Source organism: Vulpes vulpes, chromosome 6, assembly GCF_048418805.1.
Source record: "Vulpes vulpes isolate BD-2025 chromosome 6, VulVul3, whole genome shotgun sequence".
Lineage (NCBI taxonomy): Eukaryota > Metazoa > Chordata > Mammalia > Carnivora > Canidae > Vulpes > Vulpes vulpes.
The window spans coordinates 55445343-55472840 of record NC_132785.1 but is presented as its reverse complement, the minus strand read 5'-3'; the positions used below and the strand labels follow the sequence as shown (position 1 = coordinate 55472840).

The 27498-nt window shown below is 38.0% G+C and overlaps 1 protein-coding gene across 1 annotated transcript; it reads left to right on the top strand.

Annotated features, from left to right (window-relative positions):
- The first annotated feature begins 1777 nt into the window (after window positions 1-1777).
- ARGLU1 (arginine and glutamate rich 1) lies at window positions 1778-26882 on the top strand. Its single transcript, XM_026008877.2, has 4 exons — window positions 1778-2726; window positions 10877-11102; window positions 13394-13477; window positions 26013-26882. The coding sequence occupies exons 1-4, from the start codon at window positions 2380-2382 to the stop codon at window positions 26175-26177; spliced, it is 822 nt and encodes a 273-aa protein (XP_025864662.1). The 5' UTR covers window positions 1778-2379; the 3' UTR covers window positions 26178-26882.
- The last annotated feature ends 616 nt before the right edge of the window (window positions 26883-27498 follow it).

Sequence of the window (27498 nt, the reverse complement as noted above, 5' to 3'; positions counted from 1 at the left end):
AAAAAAAGCATATGCTTTTGAATATATTTAGATTTTAATCCATCTTAAATTTACTTTTGCTCCTGTTGTGAGGCAAAATTTTTAAATTTACTGTAATTTATTTTTAATCTTATTTTAATTATAGTGATAGCATTTATAAACCATTTTTTCTACTAAAGTGTCATGTTTATCACATATTGTAGAGTTTCACATCCCTGTAGTTTGTAAAAGAAATATCCCTTTTTTTCCCCTAAAATATCATATATTTATAAAGAATTCACAACATGTAGAAAAACACTAAGGAGAACTTTTTAAAAAAATCCAACCTGTAGCAGGTTGACTAGTGTCCCCCAAAATTCATGTCCATCTTGAACATGTGGTATTATTTGGAAATAGGGTCTTTGCAGATGTAATTAAGTTAAGATGAGGTCATGTTGGATTAGAGTGGGTCCTAATTCCATCACTAGTGTCCTTATAAGAGGACTGACACACAGTCAATGCCACATGAAGCCAGTGACAGAGAATGGAGGCTACAGGATGCCAAGGATTGCCAGCAGGCACCAGAAGTGAGGAAGCATGGAACAGATATCCAACCACCCCACAGAGCCCTTAAAAGAACCAAGCTTGCCAACATCTTGATTGTAGACCTCTGGACCCCTTAAGTGAGTACTATTCTCGTGTTATGCCACCAGTTCATGGTGCTCTAGGAAACCAATATATCAACTAATCAGAAATAACTATTTTTAACGTGATTTGGGCATTATTTCACAGGTGTGTGTGGGGGGGTGCACATGCATGTTTGTGTGTATACATATTAGATTGACAAAATATTTACATTGTCATGGGGATAATGCTATACAATCTATACTATTAAAAATTTTTTACTTGAATGTCTGAAGAAAAATAATAGATCTATCCTTCTATTCCATTGATTATTTTCCTATTGCTGTACCAATATCTTTTCAGTTTAATTTTTTATAGGCCTAATGCTTACTACTCTTTTTTAAAGGGTTTCCTGATAATTTACAAAATGTAAACTTCTGTATAAAATTTAAAATTATTTGGTTATTTCTAACACATTCCCAAAAGAACTTGGGACTCTGATGGGAATTGCGCTAATTTTATAATTTAACTTGGAGAGAACTGGCATAATTTTGATACTGACTTGTCATGCAAAGATGTGGTGTATATTTTTCACTTACTCAGGTCTTGTTTCTGCCTTTCAGCAAAGGTTGAGGGATTTCATCATGAGGATCTTTTAACTTGTTAATGTTTATTCCTAAGTCCTTTTATATTTTTTGTTGCCATTCCGGAGAAAATCTATTATTTCATTTTTAATAGGCTATTATTTATTCAAAACGGAAATTTTTCCTTTTCTTATCTCTATCGACTTAAGCCTTTTACTAGACTGTTTTAAAATTGAGGCACCTAGATTTTCAAGGTTTTCTATCATCTATGAATAGTAATGTCCCTGTTTGTTGGTGGGGGCGAGGGGGGGGAGCTTGACAGTGGCAGCCTGTTGTATACCATACAAGAACAGAGAGATTCCCTGGCTAGGACTTAGAGGGTCTTACCGGTGATGTGCAAGGGCTCTGCACCACATACACACACTTCTGCTTTGCCACCTGCTAACTTCTCTACCTGCTGGACCTCAGCATCCCCATCCCTAAAATGAGGATCAAGCACCAGTTAATAAATGCAAAGCATCCGGAACAACTCCCGGCACCTGGAGCCCTATATCAAGCATTGGCTTCCACTTACCAAAGTCCACGTCATCTCCTATAAGCCTCACAACTACTTCATTCATTGTGCAAATGAGGAAGCTCAGAGAAACCAGGAACCTGCTCAGGGTCACTCTGATACAATACAGGGCTGCCTGAGAGAAATCCAGCTTCCTGGAAAATAATGCATCCGTTCCTGCCGAGGTAGGGTTTCATTCTCACCAAAACGCGACGGGTTCATCCGGACGGTGTTGGCATCTCGCCGGAAAGCAGGAGTGCACCAAAAGCTCAGGTGGGGACTCCGGCTCCCGAGCGTCAGGCTGGCGCGGGGCTGGCGGAAGGAGCCGAGTGCGCTCGGAAGCGCTCGCTTCGCCTTCGGCGACCATCGTCAGGGGGCGGGGCCCGCGTAGCGGCGCGTCCCGCGCGGGGCATTGTGGGGAGGGCGGCCGGTGCAGCCGCGGCTGCCATCTTAGCAACTCCTGGCGTTGCGGCCTTGTCGTTGGAGGCGGCCTTCGTGGCGGCCGTCGACCTCAGAGAGCGGTTTAAACTCAGCTGGCTGACAGCTTTCCTTCCCGCGGCCGAGACAGCACGGCCAGCCGGCGTCCGGAGGAGGAAGCGAGGGCAGTGGGACGCGTGCGGGGCCCGAGTCCAGCGGTTAGTCCGAGCGTCGCCCGGAAGGATGGGCCGGTCTCGGAGCCGGAGCTCGTCCCGCTCCAAACACACCAAGAGCAGCAAACACAACAAGAAGCGGAGCCGGTCGCGGTCGCGGTCGCGGGACAAGGAGCGCGTGCGGAAGCGCTCCAAATCCCGGGAGAGCAAACGGAACCGGCGGCGGGAGTCGCGGTCCCGCTCGCGGTCCACCAACACGGCCGTGTCCCGGCGCGAGCGGGACCGGGAGCGCGCCTCGTCCCCGCCCGACCGCATCGACATCTTCGGGCGCACGGTGAGCAAGCGCAGCAGCCTGGACGAGAAGCAGAAGCGAGAGGAGGAGGAGAAGAAAGCGGAGTTCGAGCGGCAGCGAAAAATGTGAGCGCCCGCGGGGGGAGGGGCGGGACGCCCGCGGGGAGGGCGGGGGGAGTGAGGGGCTGGCGGAGCGCCGTGGGGGTGGGGCGAGGGGTCGCGGGGGCGCAGCCTGCGGCGGGACGGACGCGGGAGCCGGCCGGGAGGGAACCCCGCGGGGCTTGCGCAGGAGAGGCTGGAAGCGGGGAAAGCGATTTTGGCGCGAGAGAGGAGCGGAGTGCCGGAAGTAGGAGGTGGGGCTGAGAGCGGGGTGGGGGAGCTGCCCGGGCCGCTGAGGGCGCGTGGTGCGCGAGCCTGCAGACGGGGTGGGCAGCGGTGGCGGGCCCGCAGGTGCAGAGCCCAAAGGAAGTCACCCCCGGGGTGCGGGTTGCCGCCGCCCGGAGCGTGCGGGTATCTGGTATCGGAGCGGGCCCCCTCGGGAGTAAGACATGTAGGTGGTCTCACTGTACCCCCCCCCTCCCCGGCCGAATGCATTTTCCGTTAGCACATTCCTTTTGTTAAAGATGTCGCGGTTGCGTTTCTTTTTTCGAGCGCTGGTCGTTTTTTTTTATTTTATTTTATTTTTTTTTTATTTTGTGAGCTGTACAAACAATGCACACGCTTGAAGCTTACAGTCCGATGAGTTTTGGTACTTGAGTTCACCTGTTTCACCACCATCCCAGTTAAAACCTACTCCATTTTTATACTTCTTTCCGTTGCTTCATATTCCCTTGTAGTGCAAACTTAAGTGCAATCCTGTCTTCGTTTTCCCTTTCAGTACACTTTTGTTTAGAAGACGTTTGAATATTTGCTTTTATTTTCGCATTGCTCGTATATGCTCCCTTAATGGAGGGAAAATCAGTCATACATAGTAAGGTTCCCAACTTGAAGTGACTGAGCACAAGTATTTCTGGAAGAGGCACTTCCCAGGTATCTTTAGATTCAAGAGTAGGTGTAAATAATTCCAGAGTCAGGATCTTTTGGTTTTAAAATGCAGGTTTTGTTTTGGTTTAAGACCATGGTCGTGTGATGCTCTGGGTATTCATTTCCCAAAGCCAGGTGGAAAGGTAGAGTTGGTTTGCCAACTCTCACTGCTTAAACCAGCCGTCTTCCTTGGTTCATGTTTAGAAAGCGCACGTGAGGCGGAAAGTAACTGAATTTAGGGTCTTCCTGAGACAAATACATGTGAATTTTTACATGTTTGGATTTGTGTATTCTAGATTTTCCAGCAGAGTTTGTTTCTAAGAAGCAAAGTAAGGCACAAGACTGTAGCACTAACAATATTACGGAGGAAGCAATACCAGGAGAGCTATTTTGCTGCATACTTTTCCTTTATGTAGAGCTGTTGGTGATCAACATATGAAAACCAAATACAAGTAATAGTTTCCGAACAAACCTTGATTATATAGAATTCAGGTTTTTTTGGTCTGGGACAAGATCCTTAACTGTGAAAATGTAGCTTTTAAATAAATCTCAACAGATGAACGTTTAGAAGCTTACTTAAGGCATCTCTGAGATAATTTTTCCACGTGAAAACAGATGTCCAAAGAGAAATGATTTGCCATTCACTGGAAAGCTAAAACTTGTAGGAAAAATGAAAGGAACCTTGGTATGCAAAGAATAATTAGAAATGTTTAGCAAGCTACACATGAATAGCAGAGACAAAACCCAGGGATTACATGAGAAAATCAGGCAGCTGTACAGTTCCAAGTTGACAGAAGCAGCAAACTACCATTAGCATTAATGAAGGGAGGAGGGGGCAGAGCCAGCAGCCACCTATACACTGAATTCCTCTGTGCCATGCAGTAAGGCTCTCAATACGGTGTAATGTTTTGGGAATAACACAGAGGAAACCATGGAAAGTTACAGGTTTTGGAGCCACAGAAATGGGCATAAATGGCTGTATGTCTATGAGTCTCTCTCTGTGGGTTAGCTCATTTCATTCAGCTAATATTTATTGAACATTTAATAAGTGCTGGGCAAGATGCTAGGGACTGTTAATATTAAAGATAATTGAGTTCTCTGAGAACCTTAAAGACTTACAAGTAGCTACATAATAATACAGTGTGGTAAATTCAGTGATGCTCATGTGACTGTAAAAAGGAAGATCTTAGGTAAGCACCTTAGTTCTCCTAAGGAATGGCTGGTAGATTAAGAGACTGTAAGGCGAGGCATAGGAAGTTACATGGGGCCCAAAGCAGAGTTCCCTCCACCCCTAGATGAATAAAGAGAGGGAGGAGGGCAGAATGGCCTTAAAGTGGGGTAAAACAGTGAATATTGACTGGAAGATGAAGTTACAAAAGTACAAAAATCATGGAGTGACTGGGGAGGTAAATGGTGGGAATCACAAGGAGAGTCTCAAATGCCATATTAAGAAGCTTGGATTTCATCCTAGAAACAGGAAAAGTTGTAAGGAAGTAAACAGTGTTGTCTTCCCCCGCCCCCCCCCCCCCCCAAAAAAAAAAACAGCACAGAATGCTCTAAAAGGATGGCTATTAGAGTAAGGCTACACAGGAGTAGTGAGGGGGTGGTTATTGGAATGGAAAAGAGGGACAAATTTAAGAAAGGTTTAGTGCAAATAAAACTGAATTGGAACATAAAGGAAATTAAACATTAATGTTGGTAATCATGTTTACGTTGTGGCAGTTGCACTTCAGCTACCAAAATGTTCAAGTAACTATTTGTGTGGTAGACTGATTAAAATGACAGAAAAGGTGGATGGACACAAAGGAGTTTCCATTTGTTACTTGCACCGTGGGCACTTACATTTGGATATGGTGAGTTTATCAAAGGTTGATGGGGGACACTGAAGCCTAGAGGAAATCTTGAGATTAGATGGAGGCAAAAGAGCAGTTTGTATACAGGACTGCAAGAACCTTAGGGAATGTGTGTTGGAGGAAGCAGAGAAGGGATTTCAGAAGAATGCATAGTGTCAGTGTACCTTGAAAGAGGTTCAGTATGAGATGAGAGATGGTGAGACAGCAGAATTAAAATATTCTCTTGGGTTTAACCAATTAGAAAGTTTGTAGTAATACTAGAAACCAGTTGCTTTGCTCTTTACTGTTGTGAGGCCTTGAATAAATCACCTGTAAGCTTGGTTTCTTATTCCTGAAATGGAGATACGGGTCTTGCTTATTATGAAGATCAGAAATAGTGCATTGGAAGTATCTAGACATAGTTGGCATATAATGGGCATTAGTAAATAATTTGTATGATATACTTTATGTGCATGCAGCCAGATTGAGCCTGGTTGAATTTAAGAAGTGATCTTATGAGTTGCTACATTAAGACAGTGAAAGGCAGACCTTAACATTTAAAAACACTTCTTTTCCTCATTTTTGAATAGCTAATGCATAATGTTGCAAAATTGAGTTCAAAAAGTTCTACCTCTCTTCTCTTTCCTGTGTCCCAGCCATTCAGTGTAGTTCCCTCTCCTTATCATTTTTTTTATGTATTCTTTTGAGATGCTCTGTGCATATCGAAAAAATGAGCAGCTGTGAATGACTTCAGCAAATCAGGAAATGTTAATGGTATAATTTTACTGTAGCCTGTGATAATCTGAGTTTGTGAATATGCTTAGGGTTTAACTGCGTGACAGACTGAGAGCCTTCTAAATTAACGTATCTAAACTGAACTGGGATCTATATGAGTGATTCCTAGAATACTTGAAGAGCTCATTGTGAGAGCAAAAAGCACTTTTTATGAGCAAAGTCAGTATGTGGAACTATGTATTTCATGAAAGTTAGGACTTTAAGACCATGTATTAGGACGTAAGATCTACCTGATGTTAATAAGAACCTGATAAGTTTTTAAAGTGACTATTCTGATACTTAAATCTTTCTGCATGGGACCCCTGGGTGGTTCAGCGGTTGAGCCCTGGCCTTCGGCCCAGGGCGTGATCCTGGAGTCCCTGGATGGAGTCCCACATCAGGCTCGCGGCATGGAGCCTGCTTCTCCCTCTGCTTGTGTCTCTGCCTCTCTCTCTCTCTCTCTCTCTCTGTGTCTCTCATGAATAAATAAGATTTTTTTTTTTTAAAGATTTATTTATTTATGATAGAGAGAGGCAGAGACACAGGAGGAGGGAGAAGCAGGCTCCATGCCGGGAGCCCCACGCAGGATTCAATCCCAGGACTCCAGGATCGCGCCCTGGGCCGAAGGCAGGCGCTAAACCGCTGAGCCACCCAGGGATCCCCATAAATAAAATCTTTAAAAAAAAATCATCTTTCTGCATACTTTTGCCTTTCATATTTGTCCTGGAGAAACCATCTAGGGTAGTATAGTGCTTAAGAGTCTACTTAGGTTGGGAGTCATCTCAGCAAAATGAAATGTGCTGGAGCCCAACTAGTAAACTATTCCCATGCCAGAGGAACCATCAGGGATGTAGCCAATGACATGGTGTATAAAGCTGTTGGCACAGTATTTGGTACCAAGTAATAAGGAATTAATGCTGTTTGCTGATGTTATGAAGTACTTTCTAGAAGTAATCTCCTAGGGTTGAGTTTGTACATTTTAAAATATTTCTATGTATATTAATATATTTAAAATAATATTACCAGTTGCTGTACAGTCATATCATACTCTGCTGCATTGCCGGGCCTTTGCTGTTTTAATAGTTGCCATTTTAAATGGATTGTGACAGTATTTTTAAAATTCCTGAAAATATGGAGAAAATGGAGGCTTAATGTTATATATACTGATTCCATTGAAAACTTGAAGATTCATTGGTGGTAAAAATTCTTGGCAAGGGAATATATTCAGCAGAGGAGTCTGAGGAAAAGATTAGGGACCCTGAACATCTTTTAAAGTGACAGCTCTTGTGGGAAAAGTTTGAAGGAGTGGATAGGCAGTGACATTAAATGTTTGTCTTCTTTCTATCAGGTGCTAATGACCCAAAGTGTTTGTTGTTGTTGTTGTTGTTGTTGTTCTGTGTGGGGAGAGGGGAATTGAAGCATTATTGAGCATAATTTTTCAGGGCAGAAACTGAAAAATTTCTGTAAAACTTTCTTTCTGATTACTGAAGTAATTTTAACCATACTAAGAATAACGGCAACAGCAGAAAATTACATTCTTGATAAACTTGTAGGAGAACAAATCTGCTGTGGCATCCTGACCTTGCTTGTCTCCACGTGGGACCCAGTAGCAATTACAATCATGGTGCTATGTCCTGTGGTTCCTCTGGGAACAAAGGGAGATAAGCAGCCTTGTGAGAAACTCCACTAGGGCATTTCTCATCCTCCCAGTTTCTTTTGAGCTTGGGACTTTCCACTTGCCTTCCCCTCTGGGCTATAAAACCACTGAGCTGTCCTTAGATTTGACTGCGTAGCAGCAGAGCAGCCCACTGAATATACCTCTATTGCGTGTCATCTGGCCCTTGTGGTTTGGTGTCCAGGGGTGGCACCAGTGACTGCTCACACCATGCTGACCTGGCTTTTGCTGTAAGTTATAAACTATTTAGGCTTGTTTTCTCCTTACTGACCAAGTCTGTGGAAATGTGGCCCTATTAGCCTTTGTTCTACTGCTATTACTTAGGCACTGCTTGGAAAAAACCCTGAATATGAATCAGGTCTCTTGCATCTTTACCATATTCCTAAGTTGTTTGGCAACTTTTCTACTGATAAGCTAACCCTAAAGCTTTATCCCATTCTTTGCTCCTTTTTGCTTTGTGTTGAAAATTTTATTTTTTAAAGATTTTATTTATTTATTCACAAGAGACACAGAGAGAGAGAGAGAGAGATAGAGGCAGAGACACAGGCAGAGGGAGAAGCAGGCTCCACGCAGGGAGCCCGACATGGGACTCGATCCTGGGTCTCCAGGATCAGGCCCTGGACTGAAGGCGGCGCCAAACCGCCGAGCCACTGGGCTGTCCTGTCCCTGTGTTGAAAATTTTAATTGAAACTGTTATATATTGTCTTTCAGAGTTGAATTGTACTATTTTTGACCTTTTAAAAAAGTTTCTTTTTCGCCTTCTTTACATTTACTAATGTTGTAAAAACCAACTAGCAAAAGTATATTTGTGCCGGTGGTGTATACTCCTAAAACTTTGTTATGTAAACTTTCCAACGTATGCAGAAGTAGAGCCTGGTCTGCTGAATCTGGTTAATAGGTATTATATATTTTATATTCTCTTTGGATGAAATAGAGAAAATTTCTGTATTTGAAATGTAGTTTGATTTCTACTGAAATCACTGCCTGATTTCTTTTAGTTACTTCTGGCAGTTCATTCTAGTATTGGAGTGGATAGCTATTCTCTTATGCAATTAGATAAAGGCTCCTTGAAACTACCTTAAACTGCATTTTATTGGAAGTTCAAAAGGAAAAGAAGCATAGTTAGGCTTTCGTATCTTTTTAAATAAAAATCACCAAAAAAAAAAAAATCACCAATAATGTAGTATTGGGAGGAAATATTTAAGAAACAAGCAACAGAATCTGCAGAATAGGTATCGCATATATCTAGAACCTAAAATAGTTTTTTCAAATAGCTACTATCTCAACAGAAAAACAGCTTATAAATGCAGAAACTGAAATAAATTAGAATGTTAGAAATACTGGTGTTGGTATGGTATCTCTGTGAATACATAACAGGAGTTGAGAATAAAAGCACTTGAGTGGGAATTGAATCAACCCCAAAATAGAGTTTAGTTGAAGTGGATTGGGGTGTTTAAAGGTCACTTAGACACTATAAAGTCTTTGCTAAACACATAAATTGAATGACTGGCTCATACATATTTATGAGTCATCAAAAGATATAAAGGTTACAGGTTGTATTTAATTTTGTGGATTGTGAGGAAGTTGAAGCATAACTAATAAATAGGTCTCTTAGGATTTAGATATACTTCTAGAGCCTCTGAATTTATTATTATTAGTTCAGCACAAATTGTCTCAAATAGTGCAGTTCAATAGAAAATACAATGTGAGCTACATCTGTAATTTAAAATTTTCCAGTAGCCACATTAAAAAGAAACCAGTGAAATTAATTTTAGTGTATTCTCAATCTTTCTTAAGATATCATTTTAACATGTAACCAAATAAAAATATTTGTAAGATATTTTTAATATTTTTCATTATGTTAATCTTCAATTCAGACTAGACACATGTGACTGAGTAGCTATCATTTTGGGTATCAGTGGTATGAAATGTGCATGGTTTTCACCTGCGCCTTGATTAATGTCAGTATTTTCAGTGTGGAATTTCATTTTGAGTGATGAAGTTGTTTTATAATATCTAAATGTGATTAAAATAGTTAAAACAGTATCATGCTTCATTGAACTTTTTATTAGAACTGGTGATATATTTTCATCCATTTTCCCATTTCTTGAAGAGTTTTTATTTTTTAATTTTATTTTTTAATTTTTTTTTTTAGATTTTATTTTTTATTTATTCATGATAGAGAGAGAGAGAGAGAGAGAGGCAGAGACACAGGCAGAGGGAGAAGCAGGCTCCATGCCGGGAGCCCGACTCGGGACTTGATCCCCGGACTGCAGGATCGCACCCTAGGCCAAAGGCAGGCGCTAAACCGCTGAGCCATCCAGGGATCCCCTCCTGAAGAGTTTTTAATTGAAAATCAATTAACCAAAGAAAGAAAAGCTACAGTAAAAGGTGTTAGGTTCAGAACCTGAATTACATTGGTCTGTATTTTCGATAAAAGCTACACTGCATTGCCTTAGCAGTCTGAATCTCTTCAAGTCTGTATTTATGTTGATTTTGCTGGTGGGGGTGGGGTTGGGTGAACTTTATCATCTGAATTGCTTGCTATATAATATTTTCTCCTGACTTCTCTGTAGTTCAGCCCTTGTACTGAGTGCATTGGCAAATGATAAATCCATACACTTAACAGCTTGTTCTTTGATTATAAAGTTGATTGTGACAGTCTAGAAAATAGACTTCTTGTTTCAGATCTCTTCTATAGTTCCTAAATTAAAACTAATTAAGCTCTTTGTGTATGTATATATACTAGTCTTTTTGTATTTAAAAAGACATAGAAAACAAATATTTCATACTCATTTGAATTTCTGTATCCCTTAACATCTTGATATCTAGTATTTCCTTGAATGTTGCATGAAAACGAATTATAAAATACAAAGTCATGCTGAAGGCTTTATAGACTTACAGCTAGTTTTGTTTTCATTGTTCGGTTTACTTATATTATCTAAGTCATTCTTTTCCACTCTGTTTGCTAGTCGGCAGCAGGAAATAGAAGAAAAACTCATCGAGGAAGAAACAGCACGAAGAGTGGAAGAGTTAGTGGCAAAAAGGGTAGAGGAAGAACTGGAGAAAAGGAAGGATGAAATCGAGCGAGAAGTTCTCCGAAGGGTGGAGGAAGCCAAGCGCATCATGGAAAAGCAGTTGCTCGAAGAACTCGAGCGACAGAGACAAGCTGAGCTTGCAGCACAAAAAGCCAGAGAGGTAACGCTCGGTCGTTTGGAAAGTAGAGACAGTCCATGGCAAAACTTTCAGTGTTCGGTGTGCCTCCTGCTCAGTTCAGAAAGAGATGGAATACAGACTCATTCCTTTCTCATCTAAACTTAACATTGCTGCGAAAGTTAATTTTTTAGCCTATTGAGAAGTGTTGACTGATATTTAAAAGTTATTTTCATAAAACGTATTCAAGGATACTTTTTGATTTAATGGAACTGGCTTACATATTTGAGAAGTGTTTGAAACTTTTGCCATGGCTGCAGGACTTAAATTCTTTTTTGGGAGGGTTGGGGGAGACAGGGAGTGGTGAAAGGGAGATGGTTAAAATCCACCTGTGGATATGTATTCTTCTTTTCTGTGTATCATTCTTACTGCCTAGACTGTGAGAGGCTGTTTGCCTTCAGTCAGATTACAAAGAGCAGGGCCTGACATTGAGTGACAGCACCTGCTTTTGATACTTAGGTTTTCTTGCTCTTCTTTTTGTCCTCCTCTATCCTCACCCCTTACCCCGAATCCTGCCTCAACACAATGGACTAATTCTAGCACTCTGATCATAAGGCCCTCCATTTTCCTAATGTGTTTCAAAGAATCTTTTTAGGAAAAATGTCCAGATCATTCATCCACTTTTTTAGTATCTACTAACAACTCCTTTTTTTCTCTAGAGAGTTATGAAGGAACAGGTTGTCCTTGTCTGGAGTCAAGCTAAACACATGATTTGTTTTATCAGCAGCTGGAGCAGAAGTTGAAAATGTCTTTCTGTGAGACAGTAATTTGCTACTGAAGCTTTCTGGCTTATTTGCACTGATTACTCCAGGTTCCTAAAACTCATTGAAAGTCACTGAAACACTCAAGGCAAATTACTTTATGGCACTGAGTGTCCCTTGACATAGTTTGCATAATGAGTATGGATTCCATTGGTGTGTGCCATAGAAAATCCTCTAGTTACATTTTCTTGAACTTAAATATTTGACTCAAAATATGTCTCTCATCATTGTTAATCTTGGTATTATGGACAAGTTGGCATCATATTAAATCTCTCTTGTTTTCCAGTAAGTTTAGCTTTTCTAAATGCATTTTCCCTTGTGCTGTCTTTAAGTAGATACACGTGTCTATATTTGGTAGCTATCACAGACTGTGCAATTGAATGTATGAAATTTTATTTACATCAGTGCTTTTAATCATGAAGATAATTTTGGAGTAATGGTGCTGTCTTGTAGCGAGTTATTAATCATAGGAAGATTTTTTTCTCTTCATTTGCTTTTTGTTTCATATTAACAATTTTTTTTTTTAACACGGACACTACCCTCTGACAGTCTTTCCAAATATTAAAATCATTTGAATATGTATGCTGTGATCTGAACACTGCCCAAACCATCAAGCAATCTTCATATAGTTTGCATTATAAAACCTCATTAAATTCTCCAATAAAAAAATAAATTACAGAATTTTATTTCCGGACCATGCACCCCTTGGATTCCTGAATTTCAGTTCAGACTGTAGATGACAAGATAAGCTGCCTTTAGAAATTGTCAACATCTGAATGTTAAGTCCATTTTCCCCATGGAAGAGCCCTTAGTTCCATGAAGTATGGATTACCATTTGTATTTTTCACTAACAGTAAATGTATTTTTCTTATTAATTGTTTGCCTTAGGAATGATGAATTACATTTTTTGTTCCTTCTTACCATAAACATCTGCATTCCTCAGCTCAGCCTTCCTTGTATGTTGTTTCTTTATAAATGGTTGAGCTGCTGATGCAGGTATTGCCAAGCTAACAGTACAAATCATTTTAAAGAGGAAGCTGGCGCGTATGGCAGCCGAGGAGCACACTCTGCAGGACACTGGACAAGACAGTAAATATTCAACTTTTAATGCTGATTAAAGGAGTATAGGTAAAGAATACGTAGGTATACATAATTGGTGAGACAAATATTCACTTTATTTATATTTTATATATTATTTTTTAATTTGGTAAATACTATCCAGTTTTGTAGTTGTCCTTGTTGATTTGTGTGATATTAAAGTATTAGTAATAATTGCCAGGAAACTATCATTAGGGAGGGTTTAGTCGGTTGCTGTTTGGACTGGGAGGGATGATTTAAATTTCGTGCTAGAAACAAATTTTAGTGGCTGCACAGTTTATCATTTGTCAGACAGAAGGTGGCTATAAAGCTACCCTCTAAGTCAGATCAAAAAAGTTCAGAGGAAGATTAGTAAATATTTATCAGTAAAAATAAACATTTTATTTTTCTAACATCTAAACATGTCCTCCCCTTTAGGAGGAAGAACGTGCAAAACGTGAGGAGCTAGAGCGAATACTGGAAGAGAATAACCGAAAAATTGCAGAAGCACAAGCCAAACTGGTGTGTATGAAGTGTACATTTGAAAAGTATTTGATGTTTGTTTTACTTTTTCAGAATTTGTGAAATTATTTTGTGCTCAATGGTTGACTTCTAAGTTTTCAGGTCTATTTTCAGAGAGTTGAGAAAAGAGCAGGAATGGTTGACTAGATTTTAGCCTGTGTCTTCTGGAGGACTCTATTGGGGTAATCCAGAAATTTACTTAATCTGGAGAAAATTCTAAAATTTGCGGTGGTTTAAAACAGGTTTCCTGGGAGAATTGTACTCTCCCCATCCCAGAGATTTTTCTGTCTTAACCCCATTTACATTTTTATGCCTAAATAATAGCAATGAAAGTTGTGAAGTATTTAAACTAAAATGCAGTATTTCGCTTTACCTTAGTTAGCTTATTACTTACTAATTACTAGGTAAAGTAGATAGCATATGTTTGATAATAAGTGTACCAGATTAATAAGCTCTTTTCCTATTCTGAGACTGTAATCTAGTAAGGAGTACAGAGGCTGAAGCAATTATGTTCTAGGGATATAAAAGGTGATGCAGAGATTAATTTAAACATTTTAATAAGGAAGCCAATGTAAGATACTGAAGTGATTTTTTTTAAAATAGAAAAAACTAATCTGCTGCTTCCATTTTTCTTTTCAGTTCTGTTTTTTAGTATTTCTGAGTTTTTGTTTTCTTTGTTTTTAGCACAGACTAGCATTTAAAGTATAGTAAAGAAGAAAAGATTTTTGGTGTCCTAGGGTTTTCCATTTAAGAGTATGTATTTTGAAGCAGTCTTGGTATGATGAAGAAAGCTAGAATTAAAGGACTGTGGATATAAAGAAGCCAAAGTACAAAAGGAGGATAGGCTTTGGAAGGAAAAAGCTTTCTTTTCCCTATGAAGGTACCATCTAGGAATTCTGCTTCCTCAAGCAGAATATAAGTCAGAGATGGAAGAAAATGTACTTAGGTTGAATGGGAGATGAGTGCTATTTAGTGCCCAGGAATAGAGACATGACCTAGGGTGCGACTCTTGGTTCTAGACATCTTGGAAAACTTTTGTCTAGTTAGAAATATGTTGAGAATAATACAGATACAGTCATAGGAAGATATTTGCTGCTAAGCCCTACTTTGCCAGGGAGAAAGCAAGTTGTAAGCTCCAGGTAAACGATTTAAAAAAAAAAAAAAGTTCTGTGAGTTTATAAAGGCACAGGAAACGATCTGAATTGGTCTAAGAATTAATTGACAGTGGATCCCAGCGAGAACAAGGGCAAAGGTAGACCGTATGTAATGTGTCTTGTAGTTGATAAGAATGTAAAAAGTTAAAATTATGGGGCAATAAGTTCTAAAGCATGATATTTTTAAAGATAGCTTACCCCAGGGAAGAGCAATACCGGAAATACCCTAAACAGCTTAGCATGACACTGTGGATTCTTAGCTAATATTGCTGTCCTATTGTAAACGACCGTAATGAAAGGAAAGACTTAATCCTGCTTTCCCCATGAAAAGATCTTAAAATCTGTTAAGGTAGAAAAAGCACTCTGAATGATGATGCACTATGAATGGATGAGGAGTCATTGTAAGATATATCACTACATGTTCATTAATTAGTATGTGATAATCCCTTTTTTAGTGATTCTGCATAAGATGAAAATCTCAGTGCAGGTAGGAGGAATTAAAATGAAAAGTATGAACCTTAATTTTAGTTTAGAAGGTTGAGCTTTGAAAGATAAATACAGTGTGGGTTTTTAAGGCATAGATATTTCCAGAAGGGAGGAACAGTGTAGTTGGTATTTGAAACATTGAACTAGAATTTCCAAGCTGGTGGAATAGAATTTCTCTTAGAACATGATAAAAGATTGGGTAGCACAGTAGTTCAATTTTTGGGTGGCCGGAAATGCCAAGATTGTGACTTCTAGAAGAGAGCTCCTCAACTTGTTAGGCCCTGCCAAGATCCTTTCTGATCCTTTCTGATAACTGTCAGGGTGCCTAGAGAAACTTGGTTGGGCACTTTATATTCCTCTTGGCAGCTTTTTTTGTTTACCCACGTGGACCTTAAAAATAGGACTTTCTGTGTGTCATTACTGGGAAAAGATTAGCAAGCTTATTCTAGAGCAGTGCTTCTCGAGTGGTGGTAATTGGCCAATTTTTGTTCTTTTAATCCTGATTTGTCTCAGACCTCTACTTTTGCAAGATATAATTAAGATGAATTATTAGAAAAATGAGGTCAAGTGGCTATAAAAGCTTCTAAAACACTCCTGGTTTCTGCATATCTTGTTGTGGATCCATTCTGGTTTGCAAACTGTTGCTGATTCATGGGCCATACTTAGACTAGCTCTATTCTAGAACATTTGACTTTGATAGACTATATTGTACAGTGACACTGTTTTGACTGCATGTTTTATCAGTAAGACTTTAGTGAAAAGATATCTTGAAGAAAAGGAGTTTGAGAATATTTGGTAAGGATTTGAATGTAACTCATTTTTTTCCTGTGTATGATAAAGTTGGAAGTTTTAAGAAATTATTGTCCATGTTAGAGAAAATTAATTTTTACTTGGTTCTATTGGTAGGGAGTCCATATACTTGCAGGGAAGTCAGAGAAGTCAAGAAAATGTTGCTGCATAAAGATGCCAGGCACATACAGAGATTTCTTTCAATTTTGTTGTTCATTCCTCATCCTCTCAATTTTGAGCAAGTTCTTTAATCTTTTTACACATGTATTAGGAAATATTACGTGGAATATATTGAATACTCCTTTAGAAGAATATTTAAGAAAGGAAGGGAAGTATGCTAGTATTTTAGAAGCATGGGACTTGTCCTGAGTATGTCAGTAGTGGTAGTTTATCTTGTTGCAACAGCAGTTTTATTTGCTTTATGACATAATAAATATGCTAGAAATGTGGACTGGTTCATGTGATGCATTCTTAACTTCTAGAAGGCAAAGGAGGAAGAGGGAGTAGCCAACCTTAACTTCACATACTCTATATTGAGAAGTTATTATATGTAAAACAATTTGGAGATAAAAATTGACAAGACGATAAGTTTTTAAAGTATTTAATGTATTAATGGTAGACCCAAGGACAATCCAAAGAAAAGTTAACAAGTAATATGGAGGTATTTGGTAGTGGTATGGATGTTGTGGGGTAATTGACATAATTGCCCTGGAATGCCTGGTAAATCTTCCTGGAAGAGATGCCCATGAGCCAAGCCTCAGTGGCCAGTTAGGAATTGAATTTATGATGGGGGCAGGACTGTGAGGAAGCTTGGCAAAGGCCTTTCTGGGATTTCATAGCATTAGAAAAAAGGCAAGAGTGTAGGTGCTCTCAGGATGGTGGGCTAGGCAGTAGTAGCTATAGTAGTAAACCAGCTTTCTGTAAGAGTAAGAAGTTTGTGAGATAAGTAATGGTGGATGCAGTTTGAAAGCAGATTAAAGATAGGTTAGAAAAGTTAGTACCCTGAGGGAGATTTCTTAAACATTACAACCATGGAAGTATAATACAACAGTTTCTTACAAGTCAGTAAAGAAGACCCAACTCCCTAATTGAAAAAGAAAAGTGGGAGATGTAGAAGAGAATTCACACAAGTGAAAAGTGCTCTAATTCTTGAAAATATATCCCAGTCTCCCAACTTCTGTAGGAAAACAAAGAAATGATCTCTTCCTTTTCATTTTCTGTAATACTACATACCAATAGAAAGACTTTTTTTTCCTCATTAACACCAAGTGTTGGCAAGAATAAGGTATAAAGAAGACTTTTTTATATGGTGATGGAGGTAGTTTATAATGGCTATGACCAGTTTAGAAAATGACACTGTATCAGTAAATATCTGGAACCTTAAATCTATTTCTAAGAATCTGGTGAAAACTGAATCAGATACAAGTACGGTAATACAAAAAAAAATTCTCACAATATAATTTAGAGTAGTGAAGGTTTTTAGATGAATTATAACATGTGCTTACAGCTGGTTTTTCCTGTAGTCAAAAAGTATTTGGTAATACAGGGGAAATAGCTAAATACAAAACTTATGTATACATTATGATCCTGGTAACTTGAAAAATATATTTGCACATTTTAGTAGATGGAAAATATGCCAAAATGCTAAAAATAGTTATCTCTAATTGGTAGTAGACTTATATGTAACTTTATACTTTTCTCTAGTTTTTTTTTTTTAATACAACTAACATCACTTTTGTGATCACATAAAAATAATTAGTACAGAAAGTAAATTTAAACCACACTTTGAATGGACTTTTAAGTTGGTCCTTGTTAACAAAAGTTCAGATTGATGGCAGTGATGATCGTAATAAGGAATGCATTAGCTTAGCCACATGGGCTCTCTCAGATGTGAATTCTTACAAGGTGCTCCAGATCAAAGGTAGTTTTTGCTCACATGCCAAATTGTTTGTAAAGATACTTGATTTTATCTGTCCAAAGGAGGCAGAAGAATATTAATCAACAGACATGCTTAATTTAGAAAATCAAACAAGAACTAATTCACATGTGGTTTGGCTTGAGTGGACTTGGCCTTTTGGCAGATTGGATTATACTTCTGGGTTAGTATTGGCAGTGCACAACTATCTTCAAATACTTGAGAGGCTGTTGTTGATACAATAGAGAATTTTAATTTTTAAAAAATTAAAAAATAGTTAAAATAGTTAAAAATAATACAATAGAGAATTTTAATTTTTAAAAAATTAAAAAATAGTTTAAATAGTTAAAAATAGTATCTAAAAATTTTTTTTTTTTTTGCTCCTCTTTTCCACACAAGTTTTTTTTGTGATGTGCCTGGGAAAAGCCAAGCACAGGTACTATTGTGGTATGTATAAGAATATTACTTACTCAGAAAGTGAGACGGACTTAAGAAAAGTTAACAGGTGTTGTGGAGTTAATTGTCCTTCCAGGAGGCTGCATCAGTAGGAAAAAATGATCCTCAAACTATGAATTGGTGAATGAAGGTGGTAGTAGAATGGAACCTGGTTAATTTGCATTTAAATACCTGAACTATAATCAGAGACTGACAACTTCTAATAAAATTAAAAAGTTTACATTATAATGATAAGGTAAAATTAATCTTAACTGGGAAACATTCTTTGAAGTTTTGTTTTGTTTTGTTTTAAGTTTTCTTTATTTATTTGAGAGTGTAAGCACACAAGCTGGAAGGACAGAGAGAGAGGCAGAATTCCAAGCAGCCTCCATGCTGTGCACTAGGCTGATGTGGGACTTGATCTCACCACCCCAAGAGCATGACCTGACCTGAAATGAAGAGTTGGACGCTTAACCGACTGAGCCACACAGCTGTCCCTGAAATTTTAAATTATCAGCAAATCATAAGTTTGAGACTTACAGTGTATTTCTATTCTTTACTATTGAAAATAGTTTTCTCCTTACCCACTTGCCAAATAGGAAGATTTACCATGTTTCCAAGTGGACTATATGTGAAATGTGTTCCACATACTTAAACCAGATCTCACTTGGCAGTTAAGAGATATCTCTGGATCTCCGGAGAATGCCCCTCCATCCCCAAACAAAAAAACCTATTTATGTGGTATATGTCCATATTATTTATATATATTATATATAAATATTATATATATAATATATGTCCATATTATTTATATATATATATAAAGGTAACCATTTATGTAGTATATGTCCATATTATATATATATATAATATTATATATATATATATATATATATATATATATATATATATATATATAAATGTAACCTTGATTGTTACCTAATGTGGCCCCCAGAAAAGGGCCTTTTTAGGTTAAAGATCTTGAAGAGGTTATCCTGGATTAACAACCTCACTCACATACCATTGTAAGAAGGAAGCAGAGGGAGTTTTTTGTTTTGTTTTGTTTTTTTAACCACACAATGCATACAGGAGAAGGCTGAAGACAGAGCAGAGAGAGATTTGAAGATTCTGGCCTTGAAGATTGGAATGATTGGAATGATGTGAGAAGATGAGGAATCCTGGCAGCCACCAGGAGCTGGAAGAAGCAAGCAATAGACTTTCCCCTAGAGCCTCTTGAGGGAGCATGGCCCTGTTGACACATTGATTGTGGACCAGTGATGCCGATTTCGAACTTCCAACCTCCAGAATAATTTTATGTTATTTTGAACTATATAATTCGTGGAAATTTTTTGCCTAAAAATGTGGAAGTAGTTTTGAAGTTGGATAGTTAGAGGTTGGAAGAATTCTGAGGCACATGATAGAAAATACCTAGGCTGCCTTAAAAAAGACTGTTCATAGAAATATGGACTTTAAAGGTCAGGGCTTAGACACAAATGAGGATGGTACTGAAAACTAGAGGGAAGGAGGTCCTTGTCTAGTGGTAGAAAACCCAGGTGAATTGTGCCCTATGGTTGTGTGGAAGGTGCTTTTTTAAGTGTTGAATTTACATGTGTAACTGAAAGTATTTCTAAGTAAATTGTGGAGTACAATCTGTTTTCCTCTGGCTGTTTATAGTAAAATTTGAGATCTATTGAGATAAATAGGGGAAATAACTGATAGGTATAAAGGAATGAGCACTTTATGTTTGGAGAAAATTTTATCCTTTCTAGATTACAAAAAATGCTAAAGTTAGTTTTAGTGTTAGAAAAATTCTGGAAAGAAGGCCAAGGGTATGGCTGGACAATCATTTGCTAGGGCTGAAGAGATTGCTCATGTGACTCATAGGTTCCCTGATTTTGTTCTAGTGATAATGATTTGGGACTTCTTTGTCTCTGGAATAAATTTCTGTTCTCTTAAGGTATCCAGTTTATGGTACTTTGTTACAGTGGCTATAGGAAACTAATATAACCAGGAAAAGAATAGGGCATTTATACTAAAGTGAGCGTGTATAAGTTGAAAGAGCTCAGTACTTAGGGTGGTTAGTTCTGATATATGTGCACATTGTAAGAAACAGACAAATATGGCATGGCGCCAACTGTAAATGTTCATTAAATATTTTAATTTGAAATGAAATGGTGGTGAAGTTACGGAAGGATGTTTAGTCAGTGAGAGGCTTGTTTTCAATTGATAAGATAAGCTCATTTAATGTATTTTGGGCAACATTTTTTTTTTTAAGCTTTCTAGATGTTAGTGTATTGGCATTGTATAGGGTGGCTTGAAGGAAAGAATGTCAACCAGAAACCCACTGAAAGCCCGTCAGAAGATGGGGCTTAAATGGTAAGGTGGAAGTAGAAACTAGAGACAGTATAAACTTGGTGAGCGATAAAGGAGGAGGGGAGTATAGAGGAAGAAAGTGGAGGAAAGAGCATGGAGAGAAAATCTGGTATAGGAACCAGAGAAGATGTCATCATGCTGACAACCCAGTGTCAGCAGGCATTTAGGAAAATATCCATCAAAGGGAATGAATGCCCGAGACAAACAACTTTTTTGAAAGAAAAAAATTTAGGGTATAGAAGATGCAAAGAACCATATCTGGATGAGATCATTTTTTCTGAAATTTTGGGACATAAATGATAAAATCCTGAAGGTATGAGATTGCTCTTTTGGCAGCATTATCTCCAGAGCTCTGGAGGACAGGGGTTCTTTCTTGTGTTGATTATCCCATGCTGATCTCAACTGTCAGTCCCTTCTTGAGGTTGTTGTCTCCACTCCAGATAATATCGGCTCTCAGGAGACATTATGCAGTGTTGAAGTTCCGAAAATATATTCAAGATTATAAATATATTTAACAATTGGGTAACTAAATTGAGAAGGAAAGGGGCTAGGAGGAGTTGGTGGTATGAATTCTCTTTAGGTGATAGCAAATAATATCCCATAAGGATAGTATATACTATAAGGAGGTAACTGTCAGAATAACCAAATCACCAGTGGTGGGGATTGCTTTTTTTAATTCTCGAAAGTTTTTTTTAACCTTGTACATTAATAACTTTAGAAAATTTTTTTGGTCCATAGTTTGCTAAGCATCAGAACTAATTATATCAAAATTTTAAATATTTTTTCATTGTTTATATAACGTAGATATACATTACACTAGTTGTAGAAGGAAAGATGAATCAAAGAATTAAAATTATAAATGTCAGAGTGGAACAGGATGTGTTTCTGGGAAGGTTAAAATGCAGAAATTCACATTTCTGAGTAGTGGCAATATTTCCTAATTGAAATATTTTTCATTCTTTCCTATCATTTCTGTAATCACTTCTGATAAATATTTCTCTCCTTGTATTTTTAAAATTTTGTGAAATATATATCCATATATATTTTAAGTAGAGAGTAGTAGATTTCAGCATCTTTATTTGCTGAAAGAAACTGCTACTAAGGATCACCTTGATGTATAGTTATAGACAGTGTAAGAAAGAAATGCTTGGAAAAGAGTAAGTTTTTTCAAAGATTTTATGTATTTGAGGGGGAGACACAGATAGCCAGAAAGAGCACAAGTGGGAAGGAGAGGAAGAAGGAAGAAGCAGGCTCCCAGCTAAGCAGGGAGCCTGATGTGGGGCAGGCTCAGTCTCAGAACCCTGGGATCATGACGTGAGCCAAAGGCAGACATACCTAACCAACTCAGCCACCCAGGTGCTCACCCCACCCCACCACCCCAAAGAGTAATTTTAATAACAGAACTAGGACCTCTGGGTAAAGGCAGGGTGGGGCAAAAGGTACTGGGAGAGTAGATCTTCTGCTAGAATGGTATATTTTGGTTATAGTATTGAATCTCACCAATCACTCTTTGAGTAAGGTGCAGGGGTAAAAAGTCAACTTTGTGAGGGTCCTGGACTTAATGGCTAGAAAGGCCCACTCTAATTTCATGGCTCTCGTATTGTGGATGTTAGCTTCTCTTGGGTCCCCATGTAATCCTTGTAGGAGAACTTAGTATTGTTCATATGTATGGATAGACATGCACATATGTGTCTCCCCCACCCCCATCCCATTGGAATAGTTCTTTTACACACATTTGAAACAACACAAGGGTAGAGGAGTAGTGGATATTCCGACAAGTGTGGTCATCAGAAAGGAAATGGCATGTCAGACAGATTACAGAGTGATGCTGGAGTTTAGAAGATTACCTAGCAAATTAAGGTAGAAGGTCAGACCTTCTAGATGGATATTCATCATTTGAGAGCCACTATATTAATAAAGTAGATGGCTTTGGGTTTTGCTCAACTAGTCTGTTTTTGTCCCAGTGTGATTGAATAGCGTTTATGCTTCATTTAAAGCTATAATGGAAGAAAGTACAAATGTTTGTACATAAAGATAGGATATTTCCCTGCTTGCTTCATTTTTAAAAATCCTTTCATTATCAGATACTTTCAATAGGCAATATATACTTAGTAGTACTAAGGGTGAACCAGAGAAGTTAAAGCTCCCCTTCTACACACACACACACACACGCACATATTTGTAGACCTAAATGAATTTGAAACTTTCTTTTTCTTTACCCAATCTACAGTTAATTTCAGTGCAGAATTAGTATTTCCTATCTGTTTGAAATGAGTTTGCTTTAAAAAATCTTGTTTGTTTTTAATTTAATCACATCAAATTTATTCTTTAGAAAAATAAAGGGGTTATATCTCTTTTTCCCTATCCACCTACTTTTCACTGCCATGTCCAAAGGTATATTCAATTTTGCCTTTGTTTAGAGTTTAAAATGGAGATTTTGGCAGATACAAATAGGTGTATTTTTATTCTCCCTTTTTTGCAGAGAAACCGTGTACTATATATACTATTTGGGACTTTGCTTTTCTTAACAGTGTAACTTGGGGATTTTTCCATTTCAGATTTAGGGATTCCTATTTTTTGGTGTGTGTGTCTGTGTGTCTGTGTGTTTGTGTGTGTGTGTTTGTTATACAGATGTTCTGCAACTTAATAGTCCCATACTGGGGAATATTTGGCTTTTTCCAGTCTTTTGCAAGCTATGTTGCATTAGAAAACTTTGTTCAGTTTTGCATGTTACACAAATGTTATTTATAAGATATATTCCAGGAAATTCTTTTGCTGGGGGTAAAAGCATTATAATGAAGATAGAACTTTGGTAATTAGTGCTGAAGTACTTTTCATAAGATAGTATTGTGTATCTTTTCAATTTGTCAACATGATAGGGTGAAAACTACTGTGTAATTTTAATTAGATTTCTCTTAAGAGTTAGGTTGTGATGTCCAAGCCTTTTCCTCTTCAAGATTCTAATCTGCTTTCCTAAGGGCTTAGTTAGAACAATAGGGAACAGTGAATCTGGGTATTTATATTTGTAAGCATTTCCCAGGCACATGGACACACACAGTAAGGTTCTTTACCTTGATTTAATTGCACTTGCCAAGCTCTTATTCCAAATGTATGATGATTTGTTAAAACTGGATAAGTAATTGGCACATGAATTCACTAAATGATTATCAGTGGAAGTCTAAGCACAAAAGTGGTGGTTTGAAACGGATGTACAGGTAGGATTTCAGTAGAAGGAAAGAATGGCGTGAGCAAAAGGAGAGGGGGAGGCAGGATAGAAAAGCAAGCATAATTTGAGAAATTATACACAGTGGGAGCCAGATTATAGAAAGTCTTAAATAGTATGCTCATTTGGGAAGTGGGGCCATATTCTATACATGGTGGAAGTCACGGGAAGTTTAAGGGCATGTGAGAATAGAACAATGTTCCAAAAATGGTGAGGACTGGTAGCATTCTGCAGGGTGAATGAGGAGACTGGGATGGGAACAAGGAAATTCAGTGAGGTCTCTTAAGGGACGTGGGACCCTGCACTGGTGTGGTGGCCATGGGTATGGGGCTCCAGATGAGACATTGTAGTGGAAAAGGGAAAATAAAGGATGGATTAACCAACTGGTTGGCTGTCTGCTTGTGTCAGAGGGAGGAGACAGAAGCAAGTTACAGAATGTGGGTGGTGGTAGGGAAGGTAGTAGAACGAGCTGATTTATTTTAGGGTTAGATTTGAGGGGTATCTTGGACATGTTGAATTTCGAAGGCACCTGGAGGTCTCCCTGGTCTCTGTCCAGTAACTATACCTACTCGACAGCTGTAGCTTAGGAAAAGATTCTGAGAGATGGAAGATTTGTTTCACCTCTCTGTTGGGTTTTCCATCTTGCCTGCCGACCAAATTCTTTCTCTTTAGATTTGATCTTCCTCATCTTTGACCTTTACTTGATTACAGTGGATTTGCCCCACCACCATTTGTCTTCTACCTATTTGTCTACATCACCACCATCCTAAAGTAAAATAAACCTCTTCATGTTACTTACGTATTTTAAAAGCCAGGGTTTTTAAAAATACTTCATGTTGTATACCAGAGTCCATCGCTTTTCCCATCTTCACCATAAAGCCTGTAATGCAGTCACATCGAATGTTACTATTTCTGAGCGAAAAACGTATCAGTGGAGACAAACAGGAGTGATGAGTTGGAGAACCTGAATGTTTTGAACAGCCAGTATCTCATATTCAAGAATATGTGGGAGAGGAGAAAATTTTTAAAAGACCTAATAACTAATAAGTTCAAGTGAACAGAAGAATGAATAAAGAGATCATTAAGCATTGTAGTTCTGACCATCTAGAAAATAATTTTAGTAAAATAATGGAGATGGAAGCAATGACTTTAAAATCTGACTTTTGAAAATAGGAAAGCATTTAGAGGATGCAGTGAATGTTTTAAGATGAAGGTCAGATGGGAAACAAAGGAAAACAGTGATCACTGAGATTTAAAAACTCAAGGTTAGAGCAGCTTCTCTCAACCTTGGCCCATTTGGGGTTGGATAATTCTTTGTTCTGATGGCTGACCTGTGCATTGTAGGATGTTTAATATTTAATAACATGCCTGTCCTCTGCCCTCTAGATAGGGATAGAGCTACACCTCCGTGAGAAATAAGGAAGTGAGCATGGAGTTTCTGGGAGGCCAAAGGAGAAGCTTGAGGAGGGAGAATGAGAATGGCCTACATTTTTTTCGATAAAGATGGAAAATGCATAGACAGCCCAGGAAAAGAGTTGGTTCCCTGGACTTGTGAGGTAGTTGAGGCACTGCCAAAGTTAACTACACCAGTGTCTGCTGCTGAAACGGAAAAGCATTCTCTAGTCAGCGAGTTGAAAGATTGTGAATTTTTTTGTCTTGAGAGAAAGGGGTCTTTAGTATTTCTTGGTTATACATTGACAATGTAATGTAGCCCCAGTAGAGGTTTTTTCCTATAATTTTTTGTCTTTAACTGTGAATCTAATAATTGGTAGATAACCTGTTCTTTGAGGACATTGATGCCTTGGTTCGTAATTGCCAGTCTTCATCTGACACACTGAAAGTGTAGATAAAATAGGTAATTGGGCAAAATCTATTCTGATCTTAAGACAGGATTTTAGAAATTTCCATTTTCAAAGTATGTGCTTTTTTGTGATTTTTTAAAACATATTTTCATAAAACCACATCAGAAACTATATGTAGAATTAGTAAGGAGTTCTATTCTAATTCCTCTGTTTCGTCCTTGATCGCTTTATCGCTTTGTGTGTGCACGAAGGCAGATTTCATTCAACATGGTGTCGTCTGTAAGCTGTCATCCCCCAGTATTGTTAGTACAAGACATGATATTCAGAGAAAGTTTTAATGTTCACTTTTAACTTTCAGGCTGAAGAGCAGTTGAGAATTGTTGAAGAACAAAGAAAGATTCATGAGGAAAGGATGAAACTAGAACAAGAGCGGCAACGTCAACAAAAAGAAGAACAAAAAATTATCCTGGGCAAGGGCAAGTCCAGGCCCAAACTGTCCTTCTCTTTAAAGACCCAGGATTAAACTGCAAACTCTGAACTTTTTACAAAGAAAAATGGAAAAACTTTGTATGGTAGCTTCATGTTGAAGTGGTTTTTTGTTTTTTTTTTTTTTTTTTGTTGTTTTTTTTTGTTTTTTTTTTTTGTTTTTGTTTTTTTAATTTGGAAAATCTGGAAAACTTAGCTTGTTCTAATAGGGGCTGTGCTCTGCATTCCTCACCCCCCCCCCCCCTTTAACTTCCATTAAGTCAGATCCTTATCAGATCATTATTGTCTTCTAGAAAGTGATCTATTTTTCATCTGTTTGGATTCTTCATTAGTGATCCGCAGAAGAGCAGATCACTTTGTAAACTGTGGATGGTCTGATAAGTTTCTACTGGCCCATTGACTTCAGAGTTATACTCTGCCTATTACATCATAATGCTGGTTTTGCTGACTTTTTGTTTTTTTATATATTTATAAAAAAAGAAAAAGTTGGAAATTGCATTGGAAGCTCCCAGGGTGTTACTGGACCTGTGTGGTGTATTGTTAACCAGTGTCCTTGTGATACCGTTGCTCTTGATGTTCCTGATACAGGTAAGGAAACAGTCGGTCAGCTCTGGTACAAGATATATATACAGTTCAGTATTGTCTCTGTTCAGTTTGTTTTTATTTCATTGACAAAGTCAAACCAGCATTCCCCATTGTGTAAATAAATGATTTTGCTGAATAAAGTAAAGTCTTAAATTCATATGTCGAAGCAATTTTTTTTAAAGTTCTGTTAAGTCTTGAGGGTGGTTTACTTTTTGATGGTCAACAGTTTAGAAATCATAGAACTATGCTATATTTCCTCATTTATACTTTTAACATAGGATTTATATGTACATTAAATATACTCATGAACTAGTATTTAATGGCTATTTTTACAAATACCTAATACCTAATTTATGCTGCTATGGCAATTAAGACATCAGTATTACCTTTAAGAAAGACTAAGCACCCAGAAGAATTAAAATCTCAATCCTGTGCCTCTGTTTTAGGATATAAGTATTTACTACCACAAATTATACTTAATAAAGACTAGAAAAATGCTTCTGAAAACTTAGAAAATCTTAGATGACTTTCAAAGTGGGCCATCAGAAAGAACTTAGCTTTGTACTTCACAAAAGGCTAAGGTAGTCAAATCCTCTTCGTTGTAGGGTACCTGCACGTTTATTTTGAGGACAAACACATTTAAACTTCCTACAAGATTTTGTTTTGTTTCTGCATGTGATACTTTATGGATGACTCTTAAACACTAGAATCTGCCTCATTTATCTTTACATATGTTTGTTTTAAGTCTACTGGTATTAAAACATTGAAGAAAA

Coding starts and splice junctions, on each gene's coding strand:
- ARGLU1 (XM_026008877.2), top strand. CDS start 2,380: ATGGGCCGGTCTCGGAGCCGGAGCTCGTCCCGCTCCAAACACACCAAG. Junction 2,727..10,876: donor TTCGAGCGGCAGCGAAAAAT/GTGAGCGCCCGC, acceptor TCTGTTTGCTAG/TCGGCAGCAGGAAATAGAAG. Junction 11,103..13,393: donor CAGCACAAAAAGCCAGAGAG/GTAACGCTCGGT, acceptor CCTCCCCTTTAG/GAGGAAGAACGTGCAAAACG.